We start from the raw sequence: 14,122 nt of genomic DNA on the forward strand, positions 1-14,122 counted from the left end.
ATGGATGTACTGAGTAAATTTATGACCGTATTATTGTTCCATTAGGAATTCTCTCAGCAATTAATACCTTCTCGTGTATTACTGATACGATTTGAATCGATATTAAGAAGATATCAATAATACACAAGATATTATCAAGGTGAAATATACAGGATATAAATGCCAACAAGAATACGACTGTACTGTTCGGCCTGCCGTGGCTCAGCTCCAGAAAACTTTAGTGGGCGGAATGTGAGGCAGGCAGTGTTGTCTTGCACCCGCCACTTATCTCATTAACCACGCCACTGGGTACGCCGGCACACACAGGCTGCTCCTTCTCACGCTGAAGATCTACTCAGAGCACAAGAAAATGGACGCGATGATTTTCCTAGACAGGGTTAATTCAGTTAATCTGTTAATCTCAAATGGCTCCCAAGAGTTTGCAGACCTTCGCCTGTCTCTCACCAATACTGAAGTTTGCTGGTTTTTATGTACTATATTTTACGGCGTTACTGTCACATTTACTCTTGAAGCAGAGTCACTGTTTTCTTTATAAATTAGATTACATCGCCGCCACCATCAAGTCCCAGTATCCCATGGCATATAGGTCGCTGAAATTTAGAAACATCGAAAGGAATGTAAAGTTTGATGCAGGGTTGAATCCCGGGTTTGGAGAGGGAAAAGTTTGATGATTTAGATTTCGGCAAAACGAATTTCATGGTCATACACGAGACCCACCGAGATGTCATAAAAACACACTAATACTGTTGGACCAGTCTCCAGCACACCCCTGGCATGTACTAAGGGTGGATGGCTAGCTGTGAAGGTGTGTGGCAGGTAAAAAAACTGCTGGGGCTCAGGGAACACACTGTCAGGTCTATACAAAGAATAGGACACATAAAAAACAAAATAGCATCGGTGTTAGTGATATGATCCATACATTCAATCACGGCCACTAAACCTTTAAAAGATCCAAATAAAATTTCAGAGACTAGTATTCACCAAATTTAAACTTCCCAAGCCTCACTTTCCCTCCTACTGGATAACATGGGTCCTGATTCTGTATCAAAGTTTTTGGTAGAACTGAAGCTGGAAAATCGACGGTGACCAGTTATAATTGTCATTCTTGTGAGCTCACTAAGGTCATGTTGACGGCATCAGAAAGTTCTTGTATCTTCAGTTAAAACAAAGAAATAACAGCTGTAAATATCTTATGGTATACTGGATATTCTTTATTTTGAACCCAATTATGTTTTAAAATTCAGCCTTATTTATCTAGTCTCATCTTAGTTCAACATTTTTTTTTAATCCGAGTAAATAAAACATTTTATATGATTTTTAGGGTGCACTACGACTTCCCCTGCAAACTGGACCTGTCTTCGTACCCGCTGAGCGAACACAAGTGCACTCTTATCCTGACCAGCTGTGAGTACCGTGCTGCAGTGTTCTCTTGCCCTCTCATGTCACCCACACACCACCAGTAGCGTCTTGTAAATAGGTTGACGAATATTATATATGGTAATTTTTTTGAACTTGTATTTTTTCGTGTTGCATGAACCAGCGCTTTGTGTCTTTGGATACCAACCCAAGTCTGAAAATGATTGAACTGTCTGTAACTTTGTTCTCTTTATTAGTTAATGAATACAATTTCTCATACTTTGCCTTTTACATTCTCTTGTTCCAGTCCATTTACTTTTAATGTTATTCATCTATATTCCAAATGGTTAAACATCATTACGAGTTGGTACTCTGTAAGTACATAGAATTAATCTTATAAAAGGTGGAGAACAGAGGCTACCGACGTATGAACAGTAATAATTATCAGCATAATAACGATACATACATCACTCTAGTCAGAGATAACGTGATACATTCTTTCAACAGGATCTTAAACTTTTGAAGACATAACTAGCAAATATAGAGCTATCCGTTGTTCTTCCAGATGAAAATTCATAATTCATAATACACACACACACACACACACACACACATACACAGAAAGTTGCCTGTAGCACCAGTTGAGCAGGGCAGTACTTCCAAGGTGGATGGAAAGCTGATAACAGGGAAAGCTGGTGCTCCCGTTTCATCAGCCCTCGGGACTAGTTCCTGACCATCCTCCTTTGCTGAACTTTTTCAGTGTCTCAGTAACACAGAGAGTAGGCCAGCATGCTGTCCAATACAAGATCCTCTGTCAACACTAAACTACATGCACATTACACAGTACACTTCCTATTCAAAATTTTACAAAAATGACACCAGTTCACCAAGTCTTGGAGTCCCCAGGGGGTGGGGGGACCATCAAAGTCCCCACCATCCACCCTCTCCCAGTGACGACCAAGCCAAATGCCTGGAACCCCTGTCTGACTCACTTCTTCAATTCTCCAACATTCGCGTCCTTTCCTTTAACCTTCCCTCTGTTGAATACCAACACTCCTCCTCTGGGCCTCACCTTCTCTTGCTCACTGGGACTCAGCTGTCTGAGGCGACTGAAAGCAAACCCTTCTCTGTATCCTAATTTCTCTGTTCTCATTTCAAAGCCAAAAGTGGCTGTTGTGTAAGCAATAACTTGCTCTCATGTTCCTGAACTTGAATCTTCTGAATTATTTACTCTCTGGTTTTGGTTATCCGTTCATTCTCTGACAAAATATATCTGTGCTGTTTAGTTATCTCCTATTTCAATTATCTGTCTATTTATAGCCCGACGCACTAATCCGCAAAGGGTGGCTGCAGACAAAATGCCTCCAAGTCACTGTCACCCACTATTTGACTGTCCTCCCCCCAGCTCACTCCCCCCATCCCTCATATACCTCTCAACTCCATCCCACCACCTCATCCTCGGTCTCCCCCTCCCTCTCCCTGCCTCCACTTCATCTACATACACCCTCTTAGTCAGTCTGTCATTCAGATATCGTTCTTCATTTTCTCTACATATCTAAACCACCTCATTTTATTTCTCCTAATTTTCTCAGTCACATTCACATCCACCCTACAAAGTTCTTTCACTTCGTCATTTGTCAACCTGTCCCTCCACGTCACTCCACATGCTCCTCTCAGGTAACTCATTTCCACTGCTCTCACTCTTGACTTCTTCCCCTCTAGCAAGGTCCATGCCTCGCTTCCATACGTCAGGGTGGGGATCACAATACTATCATGCAGTGACTTCTTAACTTACATACTCACCTCCCTATTTCTCATCACCGCTTTCAGTGAACCAACAACCTTCCTTCCCTTCTGTACCCTTTCGAGAACTTCATCCCCAAAACTTCCATCCTTACTCATCACACTACCCAAGTACTTGAATGCACTCACATTCTCAACTGGCTATGAAAATATTTCTGCTATCTTAGTTCCAAGATGGAACACATCCTATCAGTTTCCCTTCTCTGAAATCTTCATTCTAGGGGATTTCACCACCACCTTTGGCTGTGTAATGAGAGGTGTTGAATGATGTGTAAATGAGTGTCTGGTTCGTGGCCCAGTGTATGCTGTTGATAGTTTTCTTTCGTTCGTGCTTTCTCTTTCCTTGCTTTCTGGATCTCACCTCATCCAATCTTTAGGCGAGAAAAAATGTCAGGATGATGGTGGTGGTGATGATGATGATGGTGGTGATACTGATGATAAACAGCGTCCATCTCCCCTGGCAGTGGGGTACGAGCAGAGTGAACTGGACCCGGCGTGGCAGGGAAACCCACCCCTGGACTACAAGAAAGTGGTGCTGTCTCACGGCTACAAGCTCACCAGAGTCGTCACCGTCGCCGAAACCATCTACTACCTCCGCAGTGAGTAGACACATTAACTTCACATTTCAGTAACACCCTGAGGCCTTTTTGACTCAACAGAATAAAATTGTCTGCCGTTAGCTGAAACATAACACCATTACCGACCTCTGCGCCCACTGTGCACATACACATCAACTTCACATATCTAAAACTCCCTCAGCATTCGAGGATTAATAAAAACAAATTTCTTTTGCTACCCTCAGATGATTTTACTAAGCTCAAGCGTCGCCACTCGTCATCACCACACGAGAAATTGTAAATAACATCCTATTCCAGCTTACACAACTCTAGCATTTTATTCCAGCTAACACCGAACGATTTTATCCTGTCAAGGTAATGACCCCGTTGTCTAAGGGTTAATACTCAAGGTCGTATGGCTCACTCTCAGAAATAAAAAAAAAAATCTACAGTTTAGTGAACGTCTTCATCTATCCCGCGTCACTAGTATTAACACTCTTACAGTTAACTCTTAGCTGAATAAGTCGCCAGGAGTCAGCTGGAACAGTGTACAGTGCCGGAGTTAAACCGTTATGAACGATTTTTTTTTTTTTTAGGTAGCCACAGACGATTCTCTTCAGCTGAATGGAAGCTTTACCAATTACCGGGTTAACATATTCAGTGTCTTTGACTAATTTACTTCAATGGCGCATTTTTAATTAATCAGTGCTACCTTCGTTGTGTCTTGCCGAGACTTGCCGAACTGGATGAGTTACATAGTCTTAATTAATTCGTTTAATAAGAGAGATCTTTCAACTCAGTAAAATCGCCAAGAGGTAGCAAGAATAAAATAAAAGTGACGTTCTGGGATAAAGGTGTTTATCTCCTGGCGGCACTAGACTCACTGAGGTATACTATTTCATCCAGTGTTAGACCATTGTATTTAAAGAAACGGAAGTCTTTCAGCAAATTGGTTGTGACATCCTACCAGTCTTATGATGCACGAACGGGCGCAATTATACAGTGTGATGTTATCTAAAGGTGAATGAAGGGAAGAGTAAATTTGTGGTCCTTGAGAGAAATAGTCTTTGAATGCACGGTGAGGCTGGATATTGAGGAAATGGGCTATGAGTGCATTTAAGTACTTGGGAAGTGTGAAGATTAAAGATGGAAGTTTATTGGATGAAGTGCTTGAAAGGGTTCAACAGGGAAGAAAGGATGCTAGTTCACTGAAGGCAGTGATAGGATATAAAGAAGTGAGAATGGAAGTAAATAAGTCGCCGCATGATAGTACTGTGATACCAACTCTAACGTATGGAAGAGAAGTTTGGACCTTGTTTGAAGGATACAAGCCAAGAGTGAGAGGAATGGGAACGAGTTATCTGAGAGGAGCATGTGGGGTTACATTGAGAGACAGACTGACAAATGAGGATGTGAAGGAACGCTGTGGCTGGATGTAATAGGAGGCGTCAGCAGAAATACAGAGAGGTGGTTTGGTCATGTGGAGAGGAAGGAGAGTGTATGTGAGTGAGGTGGAGAGGGGGGAGGGAGGGGGGAGACCAGGGATGAGATGGAGGGATGGAGTCGAGGAGGTACATGAGAAAGGGGTGTAAGTTGAGGGGAGGGCCCTATGGGCGACGTGGAGGCGATTTGTTTGTGGCCACGCCATACGGGATTAAGGCGAATGGCTATAGATAGATGGATAAACAGTGTTGATTTTTATGTCTAACTCTACTTCTGATAGTCCCTTCTCTAAGTAGGTGTTTGCTACTAATCCTGAACAGTTGATTTAATCAGAGACTGAGTCATAGAAGCCTGAGTGTTAATACTGCCACCATTATTGTACCTATGATATGACATGAGGTTACCCTGCCTTCCTATCTCGATCGTTAATACTCTCATCATTATCTAATGCTATTAACTGAGGTTACCCTGTATTTCTCTCGACCCCTCTGCCACTTACTGGAATCTCTTGCTGCCACTTTTAATTTTGTGTTACCCATTTGCTTTTCTTTTACTGATGAGGTAACTTTTCTAGAAGTGAGGTAATCCTAATAACAGAAGGAATAGCTAGGTAAATGGCCCTGTAAGGAGTAATGATACAACCGTAGTCAGGTAAAAAATACATGAGTCTACTCGGTTATACAGTTATATAAAATAACATCCGTGTCATTATACACATGGTGCATCCATAACGAGCTTTTGGATTAACAGTTGGAGCTGTATACAGTACCTGTATTGGATAAAATGGAAGTAGTTATCTGAAAGTTCCTCAACAACATCTTGTGTATATTGTCTTAGTTTTGTGGATGAAAACATGAAAGCGTAGTATATGAGCCCAGTCAGTAGGTGGTGCTTGTAACCTGGGGTCGCCACGACTTACTGATCATTGTTGCTGTGTGCAGGGGCCAGGCGGGAGCTGCACGTGGAGATGACGGTGTCGCCGAGGAGTGGGTGGGCCATCAAGCACACCGTCATCCCTATGTTGGCCACCGTCACCACCGCCTACCTTACCTTCTTCATCAACATCAGGGGTGAGGCGACGTCCACTACCAAATCACAATACAATACAAAACCATGCATGATATATATTACCAATGTATCCACAGGGTATAGCTTAGTGGCACGTGGAAGCAGAAAGCGCAATGAACAAGCCTACACCTTTTCTATCCTTAATGACCTAGAGCAGCTTGTACAGCACCCTACCCGTATCCCTGACCGCCTTGGAGAGAGCTCCAACATACATGACCTCTTCCTTACAACTAATCCTTCTGCTTACACTGTTAATCTTTTCTCTCCGTTGGGCTCCTCCGATCACAACCTTATCACCTTAACTTGTCCTGTCGCTCCGGTGCGGCCTGTGGACCCTCCAAAGAAACGTCGTCTGTGGCACTTTGGAGCTGCGGGTTGGGAGGCCCTCAGGCAGTACTTCTTTGATTTTCCCTGGAATGATTATTGCTTTCATGGCCGGGAGGCATCTGAGTGTGCCTTGCGCATTACAGAGGATATTCTCTCGGGCATGGAAGCATACATTCTTTTCTCATTTCCTTTGACTAATGCAAAAAAGCCTTAGTTTAATGACATTTGCCCTAATGCTGTCCACAACAAGGAGAGGGCCTCTAAAAGGTACCGGAGCCAACCCACCCGTGAATCACATCTTTTATACGTTTCTGCCCGGAATCGTGCTCAGTCTGTTCTTTGCTCTGCTAAAAATAATTTCATCCGTACTAAATGCTCTCAACTCTCCAACTCGAATTCTTCACGGTCCTTCTGGCACCTTGCCAAAATCCTTTCTAACAGCTTTACCTCATCATCCTTCCCTCCTCTTTTCTACTCTGATGGCTCTGTACCGCTTTCTTCTACTGATAAAGCCGATCTCTTTGCTCAGACTTTCTCCTCCAATTTCACCTTAGACGATTCCGGTGCTATTCCTCCATCACTTCCCCCATCTGACTTCCTCATGGCTGGCATTAAAATTTCTTCAGCTGATGTATTTTCTGCCATCACTGGCCTCAATACTAGCAAGGCATATGAGTCTGATGGACAATAAACCTGTGCCCTCCTAGGACCAATTTAGACGATTCCCAGGGACCTGAGTCATATTTACAAATATTCATACCTTAAGATTGTATGTAAATACACATACAAGTTTATAAAGTGGCCTCTTTGGGATCCTTTAGGCTCTAGAACCCTGATGGTCCGGCAGTAAACATCTTAGCTCTTGGAGTGTATTTATTCTGCCACCAGCCAGTTATATTCAGCTTAGGAGAGCCACTCATTTGTCGATGGGTTAACGAAGGCGTATAAAGCTTAAGAAAATGCAAGACTAAACCAAAGACCTATAGTACGTCATCGTATTGGTGGGATTAAGCAGTTTGCTTTAGCTGGGGGCTATGGTTCAGTTAGGGTATTGTAACTAGATATTGCCAGGGAGCGCATACCACCGACAACGCCATTGCCGTTAAAAAGGATCCGGATCTAGATTCATGGATATAGGATCCGGATCCAGATACTGATCTCGCTCACAATTTAATAAATTATTTGTTGGTCCATGGCTCACCTTTCCATAAAATTTCATTGAAATTAATTGAGAACCTTTGAAGTTATTGTGCAGAATACTCCGGATCCCGATCCGGAGCCACCCTCAAATTTAATCGTTTCTTCCGTGGCCCGTGGCCCATGGCCCATGGCCCATCCTTCTGCAAATTTCATCAAAATCCGTTCATAACTTTTGAAGTAATCCCGGATCCAGATCCGTCGATATAGGATCCAGGTCCGGATCTGGATACGTTCCCAAATTTAACCAGTTCTTTCTTGGTCCATGGCGCACCTTCCCACTAAATTTCACTGTAATTCATTGAGAATTTTTGGAGACATTGTGCGGGATACTCCGGATCCGGCCCAAAATTTAATCATTTGTTCATTGGCCTATGGCCCACCCTTCCACAAATTTTCAACAAAATCTGTTCATAATTTTTTTTTTTTTTAAATCCTGCTAACAGACAGGCAGACAACTAAACAAACCAACACGGGCTAAAACATAACCTCTTTGGCGGAGGTAAATATACAGAAGAGATACTCACCTGGCGATATCTTTGGTGTTGCGGGGATGGCTTAGTGTGCTGGTGTGGGCGTGAATGTGCTAATGGCAGTGAGAAATCATTAAGATGAAGGCCAGACATTAACAACGCTTAGTGAGCTCATGTAACACAAGAAGTCACCCGGCGAAGTAGACGAGGAGGGTTATATATGGGTATCCATTATATAATACACTGGTATAAAACCTTTTGTGAGGTTAATAATAAAAATATGTAAACAGCCATTATCACCACGGACACCATCATCACCACCAGCACCACCACAACTGCCGTCATCATTATCGCTACTACAACATGAAAGTAGTGTTTATATGACATCGGGTGGCAGGGCAACTTGGAACTCCTTCAGTATGAAACGAAAACTGTTGTGCTTCTTTAACCAGACAGCATCATTTATGTCTGATTATTGCTATATACACACGATTTAATTCACCTTAGAGGAATATATGGAAGCTGTTGTTCTTGCAACCCCAGACCCATCACGCTGTGAACCCATTGACCCGAAGGAAATTGCCAACTTCAATTTGTCGCTGCTGAGATCCTTTGTTGGGATTACGTTGAAGGACTGTCAATGTTTTGATACTGTGGGGCATGTAGTGAGGATGTGTGATATGGTGTGGGGGGATGCACTGCAACGTGAGCACTGCACATAGTGAATTATTTGGGAGTTGTACAGTATTTTGTGTTGGTATTGTTGCAGCGAAGGTTGGTGACCGGATACGGTCTGGCTGAATGTTCTTGTCTAACTGGGTAGAGTAGTTATTGATGTGTATATGTCTGGTGGAGGTTCATGAAGGATGCTGTATGGTTGAAGGTTCTGGATGGCTGTTGTGTGTGTTTATGTATGTCTACAATTTGAAGTGTTGGGTGAAGGAGGGAGAATGTTGCTGAGATACTCTTAGTGTTGGAGAGTTGTTCCTTTCATATTTCTTTGTGGACTGGCATGAATCAACATGAAAAAGATGGGATGGGTCTTGAGCTGCAGCGATGGCCTGTGTGCCTCTCATATTCATGTGATCTTTGATTGGAAGTATTTATGTTTCTTGATGTTTATGATCTATATTTTTGGCTTTGATGGATCCTGTTATTATTCTTATTTATTTATTTAATTTTTTAGCTTATCCATGTTTGTGTTGGTTAAAGTTGGGACTCAGCTTGAGCAGCTTAGTTTATGGTTGTTCTAACGAATTGTCTGTAAAAAGTTTTCAGGGTTTCTTTCTGTTGTCCAAAAGTAGTGCCTGCGAGTGTCTTCGAGCACCGAGATTTTGAGAGATGACTGCAAGATGTTACTTGTGTGCTGAGAAAAGGTAAAACGTGTGTGTCCAATATAAGTTTACAATTTTGGAATGCCTTTCCAGTGGGAGTGTTCAAGGAGGAAACAAGTGGTTGGGTTTCAGATTCTTGTCTGTCTGGAGTGAAGAGGGTGATGGTTAATTTTTGGTGATGAGACAAACATGGTGTTCTTAGCCAATTTTCGAGTGAGTTTCAGAGCAGATGGAGCTGGTCTGAAGCATGTTGAGATTTGCAGTGCTGTGAAACTATTGCCAAGGTATCAGCATGGGACAGTTCTGTTACTGAAGGGAGATGAGCTGCCAGGTTGTGTAGGAAAAGACTGCGTAGCGAGGGTGAAAAGACTGAACCCTGTAGAACACCGCTGGACTGTATGCTGAATTTTGAACTTTGGCTATGGTAGAGTCCTGTAGCTGGGCTTGTCTACCTGAGAGGAAGCTGGCCAACCATTTTTAATAATTTTCTTCCGTCGCTGTGTCCAGGATTTGACTGATCAGGATGAGGTTTGGTACGGTGTCAAAAGCTTTGTTAATGTTTGTGAATGCTAGAGTGGCTCTTAATGATGGTTGTTTCTTCTTTAAGCCAACGAGGATGAGTTAATTTGAAGAGATGGGTTCAGGTTGAGTGTTTAGGTGGAATTCCATGTCGGGAGTCAGAGAGAGGGATGTGGGAAGTGATGTTCTGTAAAACTAACCTTCCTTTTACTCTGGCTGGTGTGCAGAGTATAGTGATGTTGGTCTGTATGGGGCGTGAATGTTAGGTGGGTTTCCTGCTTTGAGTAAGGGGTTGACGGTTGCTTATTCGAAGTGAAAGGGTTAGATGCAGCCTTCATGAGCCCCTTTACTACTGTAAGGCTCCCCTATACTGAAAACATCGTTTGGAAGTAGCAAGAATAACCTGCACGAAACTGACTTCATCTTCAGACGACTCTGTTTAGCTTAGGAGATACATTTCGAACTGAAGAGGCGAGGGAAAGCCTTCAATTTCCTTCAGTGGCAGAGGTCCCTTCTAAGCTTAATATCATCGTTGGCATTAGGCAAGAAGAGTTTAAATGCGTTAATTTACTTAAGGGGTTAACCTTCATCTACAGGGACTGAACGCGGTGGAACTGCTGTGGCAGGTGAACAGCTTTTTTAACCAGCTACAGATAGCTTTACTTTAACCAGTTACTTCTCCGCGGTTTAATCTCTCTCTCTCTCTCTCTCTCTCTCTCTCTCTCTCTCTCTCTCTGGCAGGAGCGTGTGCTAGGATGCTGACGGTTATGCTGTCGATGGTGACTGCCGCCATCTTCCACGAGAGCGCCTACAGCAAGGTTCCTCCGGCACATGAAACAATGGTCAGTTTTATGGCTGTATTCGGGTCGGCTTTCTGGCACTCCAACACTTATTGCTTTTATGTTCATTCTTGCATGTGACACACGCCAAAATTCTATGCCTACACCATGAAGACATCAGTTACAGAAATAAAATATTCAGATATATTATGCAAAACTAGTCTCAGAACGAGGAGGTGTTGCAAATCTTCCTAAGTCAACGAGAATACGACATCTGGTGTTGCTTTAATATTCTGCATTAATGATTTACCACACTGTCGTAGGTGTTCCAAGTATCCCACTTGGTATTGGATATTTGTTACGTTACATAGGTTACCAAAGATATTGGGCGTTTAAAAAATATCACCCATGACTTACGTAAAAACTTACTATATCACACATACCGTCACTCCAGCGAAGTTACCACCAAGAGCTAAACTTTCTGTCAGACTCCTTTAATGCACGTCTTGCTTTTGGTGTCATTTCAAATTCCTTATCGATATATTTGGTTTGGATAACTTGAACTGATTAAGTATGGATGATTTAGATTTGGTTAATTAAGATAATTTAGATTAAGTTAGGCTAGGTTAGGATGGGATATGTAAGGGTAAGATAAATCATATTAGGTTTAATGAATAAGGACATATATTGTGATTTGTTTCTATAGGTATTCGAGGGCTTTCTTGGGTAGGTGAAGTGGCCCAGTTAGGATAATCAGTAATCGAATCATGTGGCACCTCGAATCCAAATGTTATCATTGCCCTTTACTGTTTGAATATCGCAAGGCACGCAGCACCTTAGATCCTCTCCAGAGACTCGAATATTTTGCCCATTACACTTTTTCTCTCTGCCAGTCAGTCATTGTTGTTTTCTTTTAATTTAGAAAAGGTCAGCGATACAAAGTGGGGGTATCATTTTCTTCGTTGTCTTCGTTCCCGTGTTCTTTATAGTAACATATACTCGTGTATACTTTTTCAAAATATCTTTCCCTACGATCTTTTCCTGTCCTCCTACGAGCTCAACTTTCCCGTGCCTTTCCCCAGCCTAATGGTGTCCTCCAGGACTGACTCCTTAGTACGAGGTTTTTACTTGTTGCTACAAATGGCACTCTCTCCTCTCTATCCCTCCTCCCCTCTCTGCTTCGGTGTCTCTGCTTGTTGATTTCGGTATTAATGCTGGACATTCAGATCTATCTAGTCTCTCGTCCCTTCTCCAGTTTCCATTGTTGCCGTCTTAACGTGGACTACTGTTTATGATTTTCACTGTTCTGTCTCTAAGTCCTGTGCAGTAACGTTTATCCGTTCATGAACCATACTGCAACCTTCTCTTTACCTGTACAACACCCCTCTTAGTTACCGCTCTCCTACCACTTTTCCTAGCTCATCTTTCACTCCTGGAATGAACTTCTTTTCCCCTTCAGTTTTCTGCTCTTCATTGCCCTCGCTTGCTGGAAACGATGCACCAGCCTTCATGGGACGCTGATCACGCCACACTTCGTGTTCATTCAGTCCCTATTCTTTCTAAATTCGAGAATGGCTGCTATGTTTATTCTTCTGCCTCCATTTGCTCCCTTTCAAAACTTGATTCCATTCATCATTCTGTTAGTGCTTTCCGGTCTACTCCCACTGGAAGTCTTTGCGTTGAATCTAGTATTCCTCCCTCTCTTATCATTGTTCTGTTTTAAAAGTTAGGTCATATGCATGTCTGCTTCAGTTTCCTACTCCGCCCTCCCAGCCTTCTCCAACAGTCTTTTCGTTCGACCTCCTATCTCCTTCCGTTACCCCTTCAGGTCCCCACCCTTTTTCAGTCTATTTATTTCACCTTTCTTTTTATTCTTTCCCTACGTCCCTTCGTCTAGACCCTGGCTACTGCCACCTCCTATATTCTGCCCATCTTTCTTCCCTTGTTTTAAGTCTCTTCTTCTCCCAGATCCCATACGCTTCCTTTTTCTCGAACACATGCCCTGTCAATCATCTGCCAAGGATATCTAAATTTTGTCATGGTGTTGGGTTTGCTGTTGTGTTCCCTTCCAAAGTGCTCTTCCTTCCAATTGCTCTTCCTCCCGATGCAGGTATTCTCGGTGCAGAATTTTATGCGAGTCTTTTTGGTATGAAGTCACTTCATTGAATCTCTTCTTCCTCCTTTGTTATCTTCGCTGATGCGCTTAGTGTACACACATCCATACACACCTCGTCTCACTCGCAACCCCTGACCACGTCAATTCAGGAGCAGCTGTTCCTCCATTCTGTCCGGAAAAGTCAGTTCTCGTCTGCTGGATCCCTAGCCGTGCCGGGTTTACTGGGAATGAACGAGCTGACTCACTGGTGCGTTCTGTTACTCCCTCTTCTAGATCCTCTTTCCACCTTGTTCCAGCTATTGATTGTTTTCCTGTCCTAACCCGCCCTTTCTATAAACATTGGCAATCCTCAAGGGGCCTACAGGTTAACCACAAATTTCATAGTTAATTATTAAATCATCAGTCCTTCCTTGGGTCACCTCGACCCACCCCAGTCGTTGAAGGGAGACTATTTGTGTTCGTTTTTGCTTAGGTCATAACCTCCTCACTCATGATCATTTAATGAGCCATGTCCCTCCGCCATTCTCTTCACACTGTAACTGCCCCCTGACCATCCGTTATCGTTTCCTTGATTGCTTGACTATACTCCAACGCTGTCTCTCAGCTTTTTCTTTCCTCTCCTCACTACGATGACGCCTACTGATTACTGATTACCCATGTGACTCTCCCACTGTTCCTCTTCACATTATGTATTCAGTGTAATTATTCCCCCTGGTACCTTCTGCCTTACTGGCATATGCCATGTTATGGCTTGGTACCGGGTGTTCGCTATTCTTTTCATCCCGCTTTTGTGCAACTCCTTCCCTGGCTTCAGTTTCCCTGACTTCCCAAGTACCCAATTCTTTCATCTATCGCTCGACACCATATCTCCTCAGTCTGTCTCCCTCGAGCCGTCACTTGATGCCGTGTTAACTGGTATTTCTATGATCATTATCACTAGATGTTCATACCAGCTCATTCTCACTTTGTAGATCCCTTATCTTTCCCATTAAATATATCCCCTCCCTCTCACAGTGGATTTCTCACCCACCTTCACTGCAACCTTCACTGGGTCTGACAACTCTAGTGCCTCCTTAATACCCTCGCTACGACGACTTTTACGTTGTAGCTGCTGCATGACGATTTTATTCAGTTTTAGGAACGTCTGTCT

The 14,122-nt window shown here is 43.0% G+C and overlaps 1 protein-coding gene across 2 annotated transcripts in view; it reads left to right on the forward strand.

Annotated features, from left to right (window-relative positions):
• Positions 1-14,122, forward strand: part of LOC145399965 (glycine receptor subunit alpha-3-like) — a 74,813-nt gene that overhangs the window by 58,997 nt on the left and 1,694 nt on the right. For both annotated transcript variants that reach the window (XM_080272459.1, XM_080272460.1), the window contains exons 6-9: positions 1,322-1,404; positions 3,624-3,758; positions 6,101-6,229; positions 10,819-10,919. In XM_080272459.1, the coding sequence (XP_080128585.1) occupies positions 1,322-1,404; positions 3,624-3,758; positions 6,101-6,229; positions 10,819-10,919 (448 nt within the window). The remainder of the gene's footprint in view (positions 1-1,321; positions 1,405-3,623; positions 3,759-6,100; positions 6,230-10,818; positions 10,920-14,122) is intronic.

The sequence above is a fragment of the Coenobita brevimanus genome, chromosome 51, assembly GCF_032717465.1.
Source record: "Coenobita brevimanus isolate Jiangsu-jjx chromosome 51, ASM3271746v2, whole genome shotgun sequence".
NCBI lineage: Eukaryota > Metazoa > Arthropoda > Malacostraca > Decapoda > Coenobitidae > Coenobita > Coenobita brevimanus.